Source organism: Primulina eburnea, chromosome 2, assembly GCF_022965805.1.
Source record: "Primulina eburnea isolate SZY01 chromosome 2, ASM2296580v1, whole genome shotgun sequence".
NCBI lineage: Eukaryota > Viridiplantae > Streptophyta > Magnoliopsida > Lamiales > Gesneriaceae > Primulina > Primulina eburnea.
This window is the reverse complement of record NC_133102.1, coordinates 9,487,209-9,508,969: the sequence shown is the minus strand read 5'-3', so window position 1 is coordinate 9,508,969 and position 21,761 is coordinate 9,487,209. Positions and strand designations below refer to the sequence as shown.

General features: G+C 32.1%; 2 protein-coding genes across 2 annotated transcripts; both read right to left on the bottom strand.

The window, feature by feature from the left end:
* Nucleotides 1-3,866: 3,866 nt before the first annotated feature.
* Nucleotides 3,867-5,059, bottom strand: LOC140824575 (E3 ubiquitin-protein ligase RSL1-like). The gene is made up of 2 exons (XM_073186147.1): nt 4,258-5,059; nt 3,867-4,173 (listed from the first exon to the last, which is right to left on the bottom strand). Exons 1-2 carry the CDS (start codon nt 4,944-4,946, stop codon nt 4,098-4,100), a joined length of 765 nt encoding a protein of 254 aa, XP_073042248.1. The 5' UTR covers nt 4,947-5,059; the 3' UTR covers nt 3,867-4,097.
* Nucleotides 5,060-9,824: 4,765 nt separating this feature from the next.
* LOC140822938 (ACT domain-containing protein ACR11-like) lies at nt 9,825-12,924 on the bottom strand. The gene is made up of 10 exons (XM_073183942.1): nt 12,269-12,924; nt 11,735-11,792; nt 11,518-11,643; nt 11,277-11,371; nt 11,037-11,121; nt 10,872-10,931; nt 10,703-10,758; nt 10,436-10,541; nt 10,116-10,184; nt 9,825-10,038 (listed from the first exon to the last, which is right to left on the bottom strand). Exons 1-10 carry the CDS (start codon nt 12,412-12,414, stop codon nt 9,976-9,978), a joined length of 864 nt encoding a protein of 287 aa, XP_073040043.1. The 5' UTR covers nt 12,415-12,924; the 3' UTR covers nt 9,825-9,975.
* Between the last annotated feature and the right edge of the window lie 8,837 nt (nt 12,925-21,761).

Here is a 21,761-nt window from a genome sequence, read left to right as displayed (position 1 = left end):
ACTTGCAATAAAAAGGGAGTGAACCAAACGGGGCAGGAATCTCAATGATAATAGATATGTTGAAAAAGTGAACGGTGAAATTATCTTTATGATAGTCGGTGGGATCATCGAAGAAGTAGACGTTGAACCCAGCGGCCTAGTATTATGATTTATAGATTGATCAATCGAATGAATGTAGTCACTCTCGAGGATCGGACTTCATCTAAAAATGATGATTTTAAATGGAAAATATTCATATCTACGCATGATTTCAAAAGTTGCATATTTTGAAGGTTTCGTGATTGCATGAAAAAATCTATTTTAGTAAAAGTAATTTTTATGCATGTGAGTTTATATCTGCGTACTTGCTATATTAGGTTGGAGCATGCTGAGTCATTAGACTCACTAGGTTTGAATAGTTGTAGGTAATGATGATGTTGAGTCGTGAGGTGCGGACTATCAAGTCAACCAAGAGGCGCAATGCATACCCGAGGACCTAGAAATTTCGCATATTTTAAAGACTTTTGATGAATTTAAGAATTATCGTTTTTATTTATAGACTGTTAGGATGCTAGAATTTATTGAGTTAAATTTTAGACTTTTATCGCTTATTTTATTTATTCCGCATGAATGATTATGGATGATATGTAGTTTTGTTTATTTGACTACTTAAGCTAGTTTATTTATGATGAATTAATTATGTATGGTGTAAAAAAAAAAATAGTGCAAAATAAATGAATTTAGAAGTATGGTTGTTTCATTCCAATTCTAGATATTTAAGAACCCTTGGTTGACCAAACAAAAAAACACAAAATCCAAGTGTCAGACTTGGAGTCTTGAGTCGTTGGTGTAGCACAGATTGATCCTTGATTATCTGGTATTATTCTAATGAGTGTGTCCTTGAACGAGCAACTAGAAATCAAAATATTAAGTGCGCTCAAGATCTTTAAGATATGCTGACTCAAGATTAGTTCTGGTTGATCAAGAGAGTTCTTTATCTTTGAAATTTACATATTTACAGTCGGAAAGCTCCAACGGTCAGATATGATTTTCAATTATCATTTGTATTGTTTTCTGACAGAATGGACGTGTCACTTTCATATCATTAAATGTTCATTAATGCTCCTTGTGCTTTTGCGACTTCAAGTCATTTTCTTTCCATAAAATTGACACACCATGTCTTAGTTAGGTAACTTTTTGTCATTCAGAAGTTTGTATGATACTGTGTAATCTTTGCAAATGAGGCAACTAATAGAAAACCTTGACTTTAATATCCTTTCAGATTTAACTCTTTTATGATTGTCGGCAGTGTGACTTTATTTTCAAATGTTTCAATACTTTGTACTGCCAATCAGTTTTGGCAGATAATAACTTTGGAGCTTAAGTTCAGATACTTATGTGTCTTGACTTCTTAGCCTGAACGGCTTGATCTTCTTGAGAACTTTCTAAATGTCTTGATCTAGTCCAACGGTCTAAAACCTTAAATACATTTAAAGCGGGTGGACCTGAAACAGCTCGATGTTGTTATTTGTCAATCGTCAAAATTTAAGGGTACTTGAAATATCTTAACAGTATATGTTATAGAAATTTAATTTATTGTCATATATTGTATAGAACTGCGCGCATTTTATATATTTTCTAATTATATGTTACACGTATATATGCAGTAGAGGACTTGCATTTCATATACATAGTTTTATTGTTAACTAATGGATTTTGATATGAAAATTTCGTATATTAGTTTATTTAATTTATTGTATTATTTAATTGTATGTTAGATCTAACTACTATATTAGTGCATGTGTTGTAGTGTGTTTCTTTATGTATGTTAATTTGATAATAATTATATAATTTACATTCAATATGTAGGAAGCTATATATAATTATATGTATAATGATTGATATTAATTATTGTTTAAAATAATATAATATATTAATATTAAATAGTAATTTAATATTTAATAAAATTATATTATATAATTATATGATTATTTCATATTTTGAAAATTTTAATTTAACGTAAAAACTTCTCCAAAATAGCCATGGTTTGAATAAAAAAATTAAAAAGGCATTCGCAAATAGCTACGATTTGAATAAAAATATCGTTGCTAATTAATGATAATTAATTTTATTCAAAACTGTAGCAAATATCGACGTTTTTTTGTCAAAATTATCACAAAGTAGCGGACGTTAATTAAATATCATAACAAAAACTATTGTAAAATAGCGGGCATTATTTAAATATCTTAATTATGTTCTTATTTAATATTATGAAATTTTAATTTACGATAGTTTTTGCTAAAGTTTAAATAAAAAATTGTCGCTAATTGATTTTAAAAAAACATAGCAAAATTATTGATAGTTTTTAAAAACCATTGCTATTTTCCAACTACAAGAGTTTTAGCTCGTTAATTTAATCGTCGCTAGTTTCATTTTTTTTTTTCTAGTGAACAATCATGAGCTCGAAATTTCCTCCAAGTTTGTAAATCCCATGACATAATTTGATTCTCATCCCTCAAATTTTTCATGCGGAATGAACGAACTTTGTTTTTAATATGTGAAAGCAAACTGGGGACTGTGAGGATTTCAAGAGAAACAAAATTCTTTCACGAGGCCACCAATTTCTTTCACTACACAAACTGGGCTACATTAGAGATGGCAATGGAGCGGGGCGGGGGCGGGTTTACAGTCCCCGTCCCCGTTCCCGAATTCATCTCCACCCTCATACCCGACTCGATCACCACTTTTTCGTGTCCGAGGAATTCCCAAACCCGAAACTTCGGGGATCAACTTTTCATCCTCGCCCCATACTCATTTCAAAAATATTAATATGACAAGACGGTGATGGATTCGGAGATTTTCTTACATCAAAACTTATTTTTATCTATTGTTAGTGATAATTTTAATATTAATAATATTATTATTATTATTATTATTATTATTATTATTTTAAATAATAATATTATTATTATATTATTAATATTAATAATATTATTATTTTATTATTAATATTATTTTCGGGATAAGTTTGGGGATGGAGACAATAATCTCATATCCGCTCCGAACTACATCGAGGAACTCGAACCCAAATTCGAAAAAATCGGGGATCCTCATCTCCGTTTCGGGTTTTTCCCGTTGGACCCCAAACCCGTGGGCTACACAGGGCCACCTTATCTCATTCTGTTACATGAGATTTTAAAATCATGGTCAATACCTCGGTTTAGCTTCGGGATAATCTTTTGCTCCAAAACTCTGGGACTATTTACGGCTGCGTTTGGTTGCGGGATAAAATAAACTAATGATTAGTATGTAAATGATAAAGAAAATGATTGTTGTAGAGATGTAATATATGGTAGTATGTTTGGTAAGATTTTTACGAATAGGATAATTTTGAAATTTTTTATGAAAGGACAAAATTGCCCTTCCTCTTTTATTATTCTTCTTCCACTCCGACGGCGGCTGTCCGATGATGGTCCGACGGCGACGGCGGTCCGGCGGCCACGTTCCGGCGACGACGGTGAGTCGACGGTGGTTCGGTGACGGCTGTGAGGTGGCGTCCGACAAGTGTCCGGCGAGGGCGGCAGCGGCGGCGAATGTCCGGCGAGGGCGGCGGCGGCGGCGGCGATCCGGCAGCCGAGGTGGTTCAATAGCGGTGAAGGAAGAAGGGTAAAATTGGAAAGAGAGTAGGGATAAAGGAGGGATTAATAATCCTACGGAGGAATGAGGTATTATTTAATCACACGTAATACCACTGAATCACTTATAGGAGGGATTGAGCTGGATAAATAAAAATCGTACCAAACACAAGATAAAGTGTGATAAAAAATTTAATCATTCCTAATCCGACCTACCAAACGCAACAGGCAATTAATAATTCTCATGTATATCAACACTGCTTCTTTGATTCTCCCGAGAGTTCACGATTGCCGCCACAATCATATATCCCCTCTCACAAACACAACCAATTTATTCTTACAAAAAAAAAAAACTTCTCTGATTCCCAGATTAGAAAGACAAAAGTATATGAACCACGATTCCAGGTAGACAAAAATCAGCTCTTAAACAACTGGAAACTTTAAATTTGCTCAAAAAGGAAAAAAAATTAAGAAAAATCCGGATCACTCCTCATCCTTGCAATTCCAGTGCTCCGAACTCCATTTGGATCCGCACAAGTAACAGAACTCGAATTTACACCTGAGAAAACATCGCGAATCAGACAAGATGATTACGATGATATTATTCGGATTTTTTAATTAATAATTAAATAAAACTGATCACCTGCAAGTCATGTGTCTACAGCCATCAGTCTTCTCCACGAAAATCTTGCAATTAGGACACTCCTTCCACTCCTTATATTGTGCCAACTGCCTTAATTTTTCGTTTCCTTTCTCATCCTTCTCGAATATTCTAAACTCTTCACAACTCTTTCCATGATGCCAAGGAACAATGCATTGCAGACAGAACCATTCTTGACAGAAGGGACATTGCGATATTGTTACCGCATCCCCTTCATCGGTTTCGTCTAACAATATCTCTGAGCAATGAGGACAGTAACATTTCTTGGAAGCAAGAATAGCCGACACACTCAACGCCTCCTGCCACCGGAAAACGACATTTGGTGGGATAATAGAACTCAAAGTCTCGGGATCTATTGCACTTGTACAATCCTCACCAGGGCAAGAAATGAATACGATGTTTTCTTGGAGCTTTGCTCCTACGTGTCTCGACACGCAATCCGAGCAAAACGAGTGGGCACAGCCCTGGATTTCGAACATTTCTTTCTCTTCTTTATCGTCGAAACAAATTTTACAACAAATTTTCGACGAGGAGGACGAGGCATGCCTCATGTTATACATGCGTAAAGAGGCATCCAGAACTTCTTGGAATTGGAGTTCTTCTGCATATTTGATATCCGATACTGAAACTTTATCAAACAGCAATGAGAATTTTTCCATCAACGACTTCATCTCTGAAGTTTATGAACAATCTCTCTGTTGTTTATCGGGTCTTTGTTCTGCTACGTTTTCTGGAATATTTTTTGTTGTATAAAAGCATTCTTGACACTGCTATACTTGTACCATACTTGAAACATACGTAGTATTACTGGAATTTTTTAAGTATTTCGAGTACTGTATTATTCTCATAGACTCTTTTTGATCCATTAATTTTGCAGATTTTGAGTTTTTATCTACATAATTTTCAAATTTTAGTTTCAGCGTAACTATGATTTATTTTTTATTTTAGCAAAAACTTGTGTAAGACGGTTTCACAAATCGTATTTTGTGAGACGAATCTTTATTTGAATCATCCATGAAAAAGTATTAATTTTTATGCTAAGAGTATTATTTTTTATCGTGAATATTGGTAGGGTTGACATGTCTCACAGATTAGGATCCGTGAGATGGTCTCACATGAGGCTCACTCTTTTATTTTTGGTTTTCATTGGTTTTCATTCTTATTGGGTCAAGTATTGATGTGACACCAGAAAATACATACGTGACATTAAAAATTGCAGACTTGTTTCAAGCAGGAGTAAGCAAAATCTCGGTTAAACCGAAATAACCGACCGAACCGAGCCAATTCGGAAATTCGGTTCGGTTATTTCGGAAATTCGGTTTTGAATATTTAAAAAAATCGGTTATTTCGGTTAATTCGGTTCGGTTTCGGTTTTCGTTAAAAAAAATCGGTTAACCGAATAATAAATTAATTTTTTTAAAATAATAGATTTATTATATAATTTATAATATTTTAAATGTTTTTATATTTAATTTTATTTTTTTAAAAAAAATCGGTGACTTAACCGATTTTAATTCGATTAATTTATGATCGGTTATTAAAACTAGTTCGGTCAGTTCGGTTAGCAAAATAAAAATCGGTTTGGTTCGGTTATTGGCAATTCGGTTCGGTCCCGACCGAATGCACACCCCTAGTTTCAAGTCAAAAATTGTATCAAAATAGCAAAATATTAAAATTTGGTGGATCAAAATCAAAATTTAAAAACTCAGTGAATTAAAACCCAAAATTAAAAATATTAGCGAAATAACATAAATCATTTCCATTTCGAACATTTTTAGTACGTAATTGTTTAATGAGATCATTATTTTTGGGTCTGCTTGAGCCATCACTTTTTTTATATAAAGAATATTAAATATAATGAACGAGCCTTCGCTTGACCAAATGTTTATAAAATATTTTTACAAAAGTTTCTCTTACAAAAAAAACTATAAAATATTTTAAAGGTTATTTTAAGAATAAATATGTATTTATATAACTATTTCTTTTCAGAGTTGATGAGATGTTTGGTTATTCTAAAAAATCAAAAAACATCTCTCAATTGTTTTTAAAAACTATACTTATAGAACATATTTTTAAAACTATTTTTCAATAACGTTTTTATAAAAATATTATCTTAACTCACATTTTAAGTTTTTCATTTATAAAACACTAAAAATGTTTTTAATATATTTATCCCAAAAGCAAAAACTTGTGTGAGACGGTCTCACAGGTCGTATTTTGTGAGACGGATATCTTATATGGGTCATCCATGAAAAAGTATTACTTTTAATGCTAAGAGTATTACTTTTTATTGTGAATATCGGTATGGTTGATACGTCTCACAGATAAAGATCCGTGACACCGTCTTACAAGAAACATACTCTTATCCAAAACTCGAATGATTAAAGGCTTCTGAACTTGTCCTTCGTAGACTTCGGAACTTGTCATCCCAAATATTATTGTTTTTGGTTTTGAGAATGGCACTCGTAATTTTCAAGTATTAAACAATTGTTAATTGTCACCCATCACTATCATTTTTATTCGTAGTCAAATTGTATAGTTTCGTTGATTGTTAACAAATTAGGGCACAAGATTGTTACTCCCCTCCCCTCCCCTCCCCTCCCCTCCGGACATAATTGTGTTTTCGTACTGATTAAAGAAAATGATCGGGAGAGTCAATTTGTTAATCCCCGGATGGCAAGGAGTCCGACATCGCCTACATATCTACCTTTTGTTGATTGGAAATCATTATTAAATATATCCGATTCAAGTAGATGAAGCTCTGACACTGAGTTATTGAGGACATTTTGATCTTGTTGACTGATAATCATATTTGTTAATTCAATTCGTATAGAATACAATTTCCATCCAAGATTTAAAAGTTGGTCTTTGGAAGATTTAATTTTCAATTGGATGATCCATTAATCCATGATATGGATGATTTGATTGGTAAACGAATAAATAAAATAATACTAAATATATAATTAAACAATGATTCATTGTTTTTTTTTTAATCTTTCGCGCAGAAGGGATAATTGATTTGAAATAGTCGATTATATGTTCCCAAATTATATGTTTTATATATTTTTTTAATATGGCCTTTATATAGATTTTAGTTGTTTATTTATGCTAATGGCGAAGACTGAGACAAAGTAAAAAAAAAAAAAAAATTAAAGGAAAAAAAAAGAGCAAAGTTTACGAGTCTTTGTTTAGATTTTAGGCATGATGATCAAGCTTTGCGACAAGTCTTTGTGATGTTTATTTAAAGACCTATAGTGGTTTTCAGCTTTGTTGACGAGAAAATTTAAATTAAAAAAAGATTGTATCATTATTTAAAAAAGAAAGGGTGTAGGCTTAGTTTTGTATTTTTTTTAAGGAAATAAGAATTTATCGTCACTTACATTTTGCTTAGATCGCTAGATTTCAAATCTATCTCATTGTATAAATGAATATATACACGTACCCATTTATTAATTTATGTATGACAAAAACTTGTGTGAGACGGTCTCACGGGTCGAATTTTATGAGACAGATCTTTTATTTGGGACATCCATGAAAAAATATTACTTTTGTTGTGAATATCGGTAGGGTTGACCCATCTCACAGATAAAAATTCGTGAGACCGTCTCAGAAGAGACATATTCTTTATGTAAATGTAAAGTGTGACGATAAATATGATCGATTTGAATACAAAACTTCTTCAGTGTCATTTTTAAAAATGTTTTGCGCGTGAAAACGATTTCGCATACTAATTTTCAAAAGCTCATTTTCCTTTCATATACGTGTGTGTGTGTGTATATCTTGTGTAGACTTTAAATGTGTATTAAACTTATTAATTATAACTTTGTTTGAGGAGAACAAAGCTATATTATTAATTGATTGATATCTTAATATATTAAAGAGAATGTATTAGGTTTCGATAATGGCTGAAATATTGATTCAAAATGTAGAGTTTTATAATAAAAAAAAATATAGTTCGTGGTAATGATACAACTCAAATGTTTAAAATTATAATACAGTTCAAGCGTCATTTTCGATTGTTAAAAAACTAAAATAATGATAAAATACATATCATTATTTATACGAAGATTATTCAAATTAAGACGTTTCTAATAAATAAAAATATAATAATTTCATTATTTAAAAATAATAATACGCAAGAGGAATGACAAATTATCCATGTGTGGTGATGTTGGAGGGCCTCTGTGGAGATTCTTTACGCGGTGAAGATTACCAACTCTTATTTATTTATTTATTTATTTATTTTTAAAAAAATTGTGAGTGGTCAGGTTGATATGGTAAACGACCAGATTAATTGGTTGTTTTAAATATTATAAAAATTTTAAAAATCAAAAAATCGAAAAATAATCTGAAGTTTTTTTAAAAAAAATCAACATGGTAATTATTGTAATTATTCTTTTTTCAATAATCTAAATGGGTGAACATTTCTATGAATTGATTAATTTTAATTTACACATAAATCATTTTAAATTCCTGACATTATTGTAATTATTCATTTTTCAATTTTATTTTAATATTTTGACGAGATTTTTTTATTTTATTTTTTTGTATATGTTACACGTCTGTTCATTTTTTTTATTTACTACAAACAAAAGTGGGAAAAATAGAGATTTTAAAAGTTATTTTTTTTAAAATAGATAAAAAAATTTATTTTAAATTATCATGCAATAGTTCGAATTGATTGTGCGGAATAAATTATAAGATTAGGTGATTAGTTAATAGAGGAATTTAAGATTAGCTGATTAGTAGAGGCATGCCCTTTATACCGTCTCACGAATATATATTTGTGAGAAGAGTCGATTTTATCCATAATTAGAGTAAAAAATATTTATGTTATAAAAAATAATATTTTTCATGGATCGGATCGGCTAAGAGATTTGTCTCACAAAATTGAATGGTGAAACAGTCTCATAAATTTTTTTTGTAATTAATATTATGATGTAAAATATTAATTTCTAAAATATATTTTAACTTTTTTTTCCCAATCATCCATTTAAAATTAAAGATTATAATTTTTTATGAGTCATGTTAGATGATGTACTTTCCAAGGATAACAGAGAATAATAAAACTTAAAACAGGTGTAATTAGATTCAATGAAATTTTTTTAATTTATCATATAAAATATAAGTTTGAGTGTAACCTAAATTGTATACCCAGGATTATCTTTTTATTTTTATGTACCGGATAAATAATAATTTGTAATTAATATAGCTTTTTAATAAAATTTAAAATAAATAGCTATAAAAAATTATTTTTATAGTGAAATTTAAAAAGGAACATCAAGGGTAATTTTGTCTATTTTTAATGCAAAAATACCAAAATGAAGAATATTTAACAAAATAATCACTATGAATTAGAACACAAGAAAGCAGCTACTATGTCAACCAAAACTGACGAGTTATAGCGGAAAATACATACGAAAATCAATTATTTAATTAGTATATTATCTCATGGATATTTCCGTGACTCGCACGTGCTTTTTCGCAAGTTTTGTTAAATGTACCAACTGATTCAGAGAGTTAGTATTTTAAAATTTTAACCTTAAAAGGAAGCAAAAGCTAAACTTTTTCAAGTAAAGTTGCAAGAGATAATTCTTACAAATTGCCGTTTAAAGTGTTGGCATAGGCTGATACAAAAATTGTTACAAATGCATTAGCAAATTGAATGTATTTATGTATATGGCATTTTCCTCCACTGAGTTAAAAACTCGCCTCCTCCGTGGTAGGCCTCCTCAAGAAATACCGCAAGCTATTAGCAAGAACCTGCGTCGCGTAAAAAAACATGAAGATCGAGCTTTTTTAAGTTCAATTCAGAGTGAAGTGTTTAGCTAGAATCATACCAGTTGAAGAGGTTTGATCAGAGCTTCGCCTTTGTAACTTACATGAAATTTTGCCTTGGCCAACAAGCCCTGTACTCAAAAATGAAATAGATTCATTACCAAGCATACATACATACCAGCAAGAGAGTCGGTCAGTTGAACCCCTGCCCCGCCCCGCTCCCGTTTCTGCCCTTAGGTGAGTATAGACACCAAAACGATAATCATACTCAATGGTTTTTAAATCGTTGCACATAAATTAACATGCATTGAAAAATCTGTGAAGCATCCGTTTATTTTGAGAGTATGGTTCATCAAAGCATATAAAAAATCTTAGTATTTACCTCAGTGCTGAACTCTCCTGATTTAACAGCAATGTTTATATCAGTTACTATCTTTACAAGATCCACCAGTAACCCAGGACGATCCGCTGTCTCTACGTAGAGCAAACTGTAACATTAAAAGAATATCTTTAACATGTGTGAGGGTATAACAACCGGAGCATCATATTTGAATCACTATGCTACATAGGCAGTCACATCAGACGGTAAATGCAAATTCGTGATTCCTAAATAGTGCACACTGGAGAGAAAAGTGAACGGTTATAACACCTTTGATCAGGATCGTCATCATAGACACGGACATGGGTGGCTATATCGACATCAACCTGCATTAAATGCGTGAACGACAGATGAGTCTCTTTCGAGCTGTGTACGTGCGTATGTCTGAGACAAAAAGACACGTATTTTGGTTTTAGAAAAACAAAACACTTAATTTTACCGTTTGATTTGGTGTCAGAACGCCAAACGCAGCTCCCATAGCTAACTGGGCACTCGACTCCTGAAAAATCAACATAGTATCTTTAAGATACAGATTGGTCAAAAGCTTTGACAAAAGTAGTTGTATTGAAAATTCCATTAATTCAAGATCTTCTAAGAATAATACTGGATGATACTCGAGCAAATTGTTGATGATTGTCAAACGAATAGCCTCAAGCAACTCTGGGTCATCCACCTTTCTCCCTGATGAACTGGAGAGAGACCACTTAGTGAGGAGAATAATCACAGAATATCAGCAGCATATCTATGGACAATTTATTTAATTGATGCAAGCTCTTTGATAAATAATAAGAGGACAAATCAAACATATTGGAGAAACAGGTAATTGATATTAACATAGACTTACGCTCTAGTGATGGCAAATTTGTTGTGTTTGCCAGATGAATCAAGGTACACATTCGCCTTGACGACATTTAGTCCAAGGTTCTTCAGTGCATTCATCTAACACACATTTTCCAACAAACATTAAATGGTTACCAAAGTCATTTCAAACTCAATGCCAATGATCTCTTTTTAAAATCTCTTCACCTCTATCTAGTTAATAAACAAATTCAGAACACAAACTTAAAAAAAGAATGGCATTGCACCGTGTCCAGAAGAGCCCCAAGCCGATCCCCAAAGGTAACCTCAACAATAGTGGCATCCGGATCCGTATCTTGATCTATTATCACACTGGGGATAGGAATTACATCAGCCTCCTCAGATTTTCCATCCTGTTTAGCCAATATGAAAAACAACAACCAATGTTCCTCGATAAGAAGCATCAGTTCGAAAACAAAAGCATCATTCGACATATCATCATACCTCAACAGTCGTACTTAAAGATGCTTTTGGTATAAATACACTGGCGGAAGATGATGAGCTGAAACAAAACAACAGATCAACATATATGGGCAGTCCAGTAGTTCACACATGCTATTTTACCACCTGAATTACGGTATGCTACATTTTTACAGGTGACATGGGATTCAGAATACTGCACTCCTACAATACATTTCCAGTAAATTGAGGAAATTTGAAATGAACATGTTCGAAAGAGAATAATCGTTGATGAACATTAGCTAAAAAAAAAGTTAAATTATTGCAAAAACAATGCAGCATCAACTTCTAAAAATTGCCACTTCAACCAGATAGTCACTCAATTTCTATTAATAAGAGAGACATCATCTCCAATACTCCGACCAGATATTACTCAAACACAAAATAGCCAAAAATATTCCAACAAACATTAAGTCTATTAGGAGATACGTACTTCATCCAAAAGATAATAAAAAGTGACCAAAACATTACTCTCAATGAAAAATACCAGAAATACACACGCAGAGACAGGTACATTACCTCCTCTTGGATACAGAGCAAGATAGATGAATTGGATCGTAACCAAGTGAACAAATGAAAGGAGCTGCACTTGAATTGAGTTGCCTAGCTTTTAAATTACTGTAAAGCCCGAAATTGCTCCCCGAAGAAACCACGGCCACAGCCATTTCTTCTTTAGCTTAAAAACAAATACCTAATCAGCAAAAAAAATTAATCTTTTTGAAATGGGTCCTCCTAGAACTCATCCAGATTCTTGATGAGCAACAAGAAGATGAATGGAGTAAAGAGAGATGGGAGAATGCAGAGATGGGTATAAAACTATTAAAAAGGTAGATATCATGGGCACTAGAGGAAAAGCCTTTGGCTTTAATAACAAGGAGCTGTATAATCAATATGTTGGCTCTAGCAATATCCGCCTACCCACCCATCAATCAACAAGAACATCTTGAATTTTTCATGAAAGATAAATTAAACACATGGGTTTTTTGCTTTGTTTTCATTCCATTCGAGTGATTTACCCTCCAAAAAGAAACTGTCCACAGAAATGAGAAAAATCAAAGATAAAAAGAAGGAAGATGGATAAATAATAAATGTGTGGCGGAGTTGTATGTTTATCTGGAAATTTAACGGCCATTTTGGTTTCACCATGTAATCTAATCCTCGTAGTGCGAGGTTGGGTAAGAATAGCGACGCTACTGGTTCAAACTATGCTACCTTTCCATTCATTCCTATCGTATCCGGCTGCTGAATATTTAATTAATTAAGGGAAAACGAGGAAAATGTTGAAAAATATATTTAAAATGTGTGTATTGAATATTTGAATGTTGAATATTTGAATGTTGAAAATAAGAGTTGTAAATATTGAAAATTATTGTGTGATGATGTAGGTAATGATGTATTTTATTTTTGTATTATTTGTAAAGATTTCCTATAAATAGATCTCTCATTTGTGAAGAAAATCACAATTGAGTAGAGAGAAAAATATTATAAAGTGTGTGGTTTGGTAAATTTTGATAGTTTGAGATTTTTACTTTTTACCATTAATTTTTACTTTTTTCACAACACGTTATCAGCACGAAGCTCTAAAAGTCCTATATATTTTTCCAAGCTCCAAACAGAAGAAAAAGGTAACAAAAGTAATAATATTTATTTTACTGTTATTTATTTATTGTGTATTTATTTAATATATAATATAATGTTATTATTAGAAATAATAAAAATAAAATTTTCAAAAACTTGTTATAAATCCTGGGAGGATGTTAAGACGACATCCCACAATCCCGGTAAGGGGTACGACAAGTATAAAAGCCTACAAGATTTTTAAATAAAATAAATTATGACACTTCATTATAATAATGTGATATGATATACATAATTATTTAAACATGTCTAATATTATATACATCATATTATTACCATAAAATTATAGAAATACATACATTTATTTTTTGTACACCAACGGTCATAAAACGGCAACAAACGGCTAGTTTTTGTCCTATAAATATCATCTCACAAACACATTCAATCACTCCAACTTTCTCTTCTTCTCTAAAAATTATTCTTCATCAATTTTTTCGAAGAAAAAAGAAGATGACTTTCTCAAGGTTATTTTTAATTATTTTGGTTATCATACTCACGAGTCTTGTATTTATCGGAGAATATCCTCCTCGTGTGTTTTCTTTATTTTTACAAATGCTTGTAGTTGTTGTTTATCCATTACTTTGTATTGCAATATTCATTAAATAATAAAATGTATCGTAATTTTTTTAGTACCACCATGTCAAATTTAACAAAACTCGAATTTGTTGCGCTCGATATCACGGGAAAGAATTATATGTCATGGACTCTAGATGTAGAAATGCATCTTGAGTCATTGGGTCTAAGCGAGACCATTAAAGAAAATGGTATATCTTCGTCACAAGAAAAAGCAAAAGCTATATTATTTTTACGTCGACATCTCGATGAAGGATTAAAATGTGAATATCTCATCGAAAAAGATCCCATGGCTCTGTGGAAAGGATTGAAAGAAAGATTTGAACATATAAGTGAAGTTATACTTCCGACCGCCCGTGTTGAATGGAATATGTTAAGATTCCAAGATTTTAAGAAAGTCAGTGATTATAATTCAGCGATGATCGAATAATCTCGCAGCTAAAATTTTGTGGACATGAGGTCACGGAATCTGAGATGCTTGAAAAAACATTTTCCACGTTTCATGCATCAAATATTACTCTACAGCAACAATATAGAGTACGTGGATTCGCGAGATATTCTGAAATCATCGCCTGTCTTCTTGTGGCGAAAAAAAACAACGAGCTATTAATGAGAAATCATCAGTCCCGACCCACTGGATCAAAAACATTTCCAGAAGTAAATGCTGTAAGTAAAAATGAATTTAAACCTGGAAACCAAAATCAATTTCAAAGACAAGGTTTTGGTCGAGGTCGTGGACGTGGACGTAGACGTGGACGTGGAATTGGTCGTGGTCGTGGACGCGGCCGTGGTTTTGAAAACAATATAGATAGTTATTTTTATAACTCATCTCAAAAGAGCGTCCCAAGCCATCCACCGAAAAGGCATCATGAGAATACAAGTGTTAATGAGAATCACTCAAAAAGATATGAAAGTTCTTGTTTCAAATGTGGTACTCCAGGACATTGGTCCCGTATTTGTCGAGCCCCTGAGCATCTTTGCAAACTTTATAAAGAATCATTAAAGGAGAAAGAAAAGGAGACCAACTTCACTGAACGCAGTGACCGTTTGAGTGATTCAACTCATTTTGATGCTGGTGATTTTATGAATGATTTCTCTGGAAATGATCAACATGTTGGTGGGATAGAAATGAACAATTTTGATGCTGCAGATTTTCTCAATGATTTTTCTGAAAATGAACAATATAGTGGTAGAATATAAATGTACAATAATTTGTTTTTCATGTATTCATATAATAATATTTTATTGTACAATTATGATATGTGTTATATTTATATATGTATTGTCGGTAATTTTATTTCATTGCATATTTTTTTGAAGTTCAAATATGGAAAATGCTATGAGCAAAGCTGAAGTTTGCATATCCGATAGTGGTACAACGCACACTATCCTCCGAGATAAAAGATATTTCTTGGAACTAAAACCAACAAAAATAACGGTGAATACAATATCAGGTCCTGTAGACTTGATTAAAGGATGTGGTAAAGCACAATTTTTGTTACCTAATGGTACAAAATTTTTGATCAATGATGCTTTATATTCACCACAATCGAAAAGAAATTTGTTGAGTTTTAATGATATATATTCCCATGGGTTTGATACTCAAACAATGAAGGGAATGAGAAATATATGTGTCTTATCACATATAAATCAGGAAAGAAATATGTGATTGAAAAACTACCAATGCTCCCAACTGGATTGCATTATACACATATAAATCCCATTGAATCAAACATGGTAGTTGATAATTCTTCGATATTAACCAATTGGCATGATCGATTGGGACATCCTGATTCAACAATGATGCGAAGAATTATAAAAATACACATGGTCATCCGCTGAAAGACCAGAAGATCTTTCAGAATAATAAGTTTCAATGTAAAGCATGTTCTCTTGGAAAACTTAGTATAAAACCATCACCAGCCAAAATCCAAACTGAATCACCAATGTTTCTTGAACGTATTCAGGGTGATATTTGTGGACCAATCCATCCACTATGTGGACCATTCAGATACTTTATGGTATTGATTGATGCTTCCAGCAGATGGTCACATGTATGTTTATTGTCAACTCGAAATGTTGCATTTGCAAGATTACTTGCTCAAATAATAAAATTGAGGAATCAATTTCCCGATTATACAATCAAGAAAATTAGACTGATAATGCTGGTGAATTTACTTCCCAGACTTTCAATGATTATTGTATGTCTATGGGAATCATTGTTGAGCATCATGTTGCTCATGTATATACATAGAATGGATTGGCTGAATCATTGATTAAACGTCTGCAAATGATTGCTAGACCAATGATTATGAAAACAAAGCTCCCTATTTCTATATGGGGACATGCAATTTTACATGCTGATTCATTAATTCGCATCAGACCAAGTGCATATCATAAATACTCTCCATTACAGATTGCATTTGGTAAAGAACCAGATATTTCTCATCTGAGAATTTTTGGATGTGTGGTGTATGTGCCTATTGCACCACCACAACGAAAGAAAATTGGACCTCAAAGAAAGGTTGGAATTTATATCTGTTATGATAGTCCATCAATCATTCGATATCTTGAACCTCATAGAGGCGACGTGTTCACAGCACGTTTTGCTGATTGTCATTTTAATGAGGAAATCTTCCCAATGTTAGGGGGAGAACAGAAACATACCGAAAAGGAAATTACATGGTATGTATCATCATTGTTACATCTGGATCCAAGAACACAACAATGTGAAAAAGATGTACAGCAAATTGTGCACTTGCAAAGAATAGCAAATCAAATACCAGATGCATTTACAGATGCAAAAGGGATAACTAAATCATATATACATGCTGTAAATGCTCCTGCTCGAATTGTAATTCCAAACAAACAAATTGGACAAAATCATCATGTCGTAAAACGCCTGAAGCGTGGAAGGCCAGTCGGTTCCAAGGATAAAAATCCTCGAAAAAGAAAATTCATAGAGAAACACGATGATCACAAAATAGAGAATGATGTTCCTGAAGAAACACATGATGATGAAAATGTTCTGTCAGTACCACAAACTGACGAGAATCATGAAATCTCTATCAATTACATTAATACTGGTAAAATATGGAACCAAAAAGATATAGACGAAATTGATGATATATTTTCTTATAATGTGGCAATCGACATCATAAATGATAACGAAGATCATGAACCAAAATCTTTTGGTGAATGTAAAAATCGGCAGGATTGGATAAAATGGAAAGATGTCATCCAGGTTGAATTAGATTCGCTAAATAAACGTAATGTTTTCCGGATGCGTAATTATTGCTGTATATGTTGATGATTTAAACATCATTGGAACGAATAAGGAAATTCAAGAAGTTGTGTCATACTTGAAAGAAGAATTTGAAATGAAGGATCTTGGAAAAACCAAGTATTGTCTGGGTTTACAAATTGAACAAAAAGAATGTGGAATGTTTGTTCACCAGAAAAATTATACAGAAAAGATCTTTAAACGTTTTAATATGGATAAAGCAAATCCTTTAAGTACTCCAATGGTTGTTAGATCATTAAACATAGAAAAGGATCCATTCCGTCCATGTGAAGATGATGAAGATATTCTTGGTCCAGAAGTACCATATCTAAGTGCCATCGGTGCCCTTATGTACCTTACAAATTGTACAAGGCCTGATATATCTTTTGCCGTGAATCTGTTGGCAAGATTTAGCACATATCCCACAAAGAGACATTGGAACGGAATTAAACATATATTCCGTTATCTACGAGGAACGACAGACTTGAGACTTTTGTATTCAAAAGATGCTAATCCAAGTATAATTGGTTATGCTGATGCTGGATACTTATCTGATCCACACAAGGCACGTTCCCAAACTGGATATGTATTTACTCATGGAGGCACTGCAATATCTTGGCGTTCACAGAAACAAACGCTCGTAACAACTTCATCAAATCATGCCGAGATTATTGCACTACATGAAGCAAGTCGTGAATGTGTGTGGTTAAAATCAATGACCTAACATATCCAAATTTCATGAGGATTATCATTCGACGAGAAGCCTGTGATACTATATGAAGATAATGCTGCATGTTTTGCTCAAATGAAAGAGGGATACATAAAAAGCGACAGAACTAAACATATTCCTCCTAAGTTCTTCGCATTCACCAAGGAGCTAGAGAAGAATAAATGTATTGATGTTCGTCACATTCAATCAAGTGAAAACTCATCAGATCTCTTCACAAAGGCACTTCCTACGACAATATTCAGAAAGCACATATATAATATTGGGATGCGCAATCTACGAAATTTGTGAAGAATTGTTCATGTCAACATCAGGGGGAGTTTACGTGACTGCACTCTTTTTCCCTTACTATGGTTTTTATCCCAATGGGTTTTTCCTAGTAAAGTTTTTAACGAGGCAGTATAAAAACACGTAATGAAGACAATCATTACGATCATCATCACAAGGAGGAGTGTTGAAAAATATATTTAAAATGTGTGTATTGAATATTTGAATGTTGAATATTTGAATGTTGAAAATAAGAGTTGTAAATATTGAAAATTAGTGTGTGATGATGTAGGTAATGATGTATTTTATTTTTGGATTATTTGTAAAGATTTCCTATAAATAGATCTCTCATTTGTGAAGAAAATCACAATTGAGTAGAGAGAAAAATATTATAAAGTGTGTAGTTTGGTAAATTTTGAGAGTTTGAGATTTTTACTTTTTACCATAAATTTTTACTTTTTCACAACAGAAAACGGGATTCTTGGAAGCGTTTATTAAAAACAAGGGAGTAAATATAATTTATTTATTTTTATCATTTTTAAAATTTATTTAAAATTTATTTTTTTCATTAAGGTATTTAAATTTTTATTTTATATAATAAAATCTATAATTTAATTAAATAAAAAACTCACACCACCCAACTCCACCCAACTTAACACAATTCACATCCCACTCCATTCATTCCCGGTCTTCACAATATCTTCTTCTTCTCAACTCTCCTTACCATCCATTTTAATTTGTTTGGTTTTTGGTTAACAATGAGTCTACAAGGTATTGGTCTGCAAGAAATCCAACGAGAGAATCACGTATTGGTAAGAAATCAATTGTTTATTTTGAATTTTATTGGGTCGAACTCGACTCATGAATTCGATTAGGATGTTATAGATCTATTTTGTTCATTTCTTGATAGCCAGCAGACAAACTGCGACCAAAAATTTTTTTTTGCAACTAGATCGACCACTCGACCCAGGTGGGTCGAGCATCTTCACCTCTGGGTCGAGATGGGTCGAGGGCGTGATGGGGTGAGAGTTGGGTCTAGTCAACTGTTATTTCACCCCAATCTTAGTGACATGAACCAATTTTTTAGATGAACACTATTTAATTTTAAATTTTGACAAGTTATAACATTTTTTTTTCAAATTTATTTTCCCACTAAACTTTGAAGGAATCAAATCTTTGAATGTAAGTTAACGTTATGATCAAAATACGTTGAGATTTGTAAGAAGATAATATCATTTTTTAATGAGAAAGAAATAGAATATTTGGTCCAACATACACAATTTGTAATTTAATTATATGTGCTAAGGATTATAACAATTCGAATAAATTGTTATGGTTTTTGATGAGTAGACAGACTTATGACAGTGGATGTAATGAATTTTGAATGGTATATCGCCATGAGTTGCTTAACATAAAAAGTGAGCCAAATAATGCGACCACAGTGAGTGGATTGGAAAAAACAACAACATAATTCTGGCCAAGGCAAATATGAACAGAATTACGAGGAAGACTAAAATAATGACAACAAACAAAATTTTGACGTAGGAAAATCATTAGGAAATTATCATCACCACTATTTCGATGCATTTTTAGGTCACACAAATGCTGAAGAGGATATCCAAAATCCAGATAGTGAACATATGAATGAATATTTTACTCAGAAAAATGGTCCAATAAATAAGGATGAAGATTTTAAGTTTCTAAGACTTTATTGAATGATGTGGATTGCTTGAGGCAAAATAAGAGAAAACTATATTTGTTTAATATGGAAAAGAAGAAAAATTGCAACAGCTACAAATAATGGGAATATGAATATAAAAAAATGATGAAATTTATTGGATTCTCAAAAAAAATGACATTTGAGTTTAAAAAATATCTCATGTTCGAAGTGGGAAAAGAACAATTCCCTCACGAAATCCACAAAAAAGAGTTGGGTGTTTATAGATAATATTTTTTAGGTGAAGGATAAGTACAGAGAAAATTCAATCAGAGAGGATCATTTTATGAAAAGAGAAATGCTAAATATGGCAAAGGGAATTTGATATATGATGTGGGATTCTTGGCCTCCGAGATAAGATAAAAAACAATACATCAAATCATCGTTCTTAAAAGGTTAGAAGAATCAGATTAGGTCTAAGATAAAAGCTCAACGTTGAAATTATTCATGATATAGGTTGGGGATTAGAAGCATTCTCAAGTTAGTACTCAATAGACTAACAATCTACCTACTCAAATGATCATTTCAAATAGCATGAAATCTGTACTTCCTCATAATAATTGAAACAGAAGAATGACTTTTGTTATAACACCATAAATTTCCAATATCATTCAATAAATTTCAAAGAAGAAGATTGTTGTTGCAGAAGGCAGAAAAAAAATGAGGAAATAATGTGCAAAATTAGAGGAAGTATGACCGATCATGATAAAAAAAATAAAAATAAAAATTATTGAGCAAAGTAATGAGGGTGATGAACTAATACTTGAGGAAAAGTTCATGGAATGAGAAGAATAAGTTTTGGGTTGGATAGATAGACATACCAATAGAATATTTTTAACTACAAAGTAAGGTAACTCGAGATATAATGGAGAACTCTTGGCATGAGGGCCGATAAATTAACATTATCCTTGAGGATTTTCTTATTTAAGCCAAAAATACTGTGCTCATCGTAGGGATGATCACTAACCATGAGTAACTTCTTATGGAATAAATAAATCTTACAAACGGTCGAGAAAAAGCTCAAGTATCATTGAGTTAAAAAAATTCTTAACAACCAACTATCCAACTTGGTGGATGAAGTTTAAGTGTAAAGAGACTTGTAAATCCTAAGGTAATTACTATTTGATATTGCTTTATACATGAAACTTGTTTAATATCACAAAAAATAGTCATGGGAACATTTTTGTTTGGTAGAGAAAAAAATGTTGCTAAACATGGTTTTTTAGTCACTTTCATGCGTAGATGATATGGTGGCCAAATTATGGCTTTAAATCATTTGGTTTTGTGTGTTTTATCCTTGAATTTATTGTATTTGATTGAGGTGGTGATGGATAGATGCAATATAGTGTTTGAAATGTGGTTTGCATGTCATAAATTGCTATTGATTATATTATATCAACTTGAAGATAACATCCGGATTTTGTTGTGGTTAAAATTTGGGGATGCAAGAGACAGATGGTTAATGAGGTTTGAATTTTTGAATATAGAAGATGTGATATGCTTTTTCTTTGGTCAATATTGATGAAGTAGCCACTTTTTTGTTAATGAAAATTTTTGTTTTGTTTTGTTTTTGTTTTTTTAACAAGAATTGATGTTTATGAAGAAATTCTGCAAAATTAGGATGATGTGGACTGGAGAGTATGCTTGTAAGTCATTTCCAACAAATTTAACTTTTAAATAATGATAAAGCATTTGTAAATAAATAAGAATTTTTGCTCATGGGACTGTAAGTCATTCCGAACAAATTTTACTTGCAAATAATGATAAAGCATTTGTAAATAAATAAAAAAAAATTCTCATGGGATTT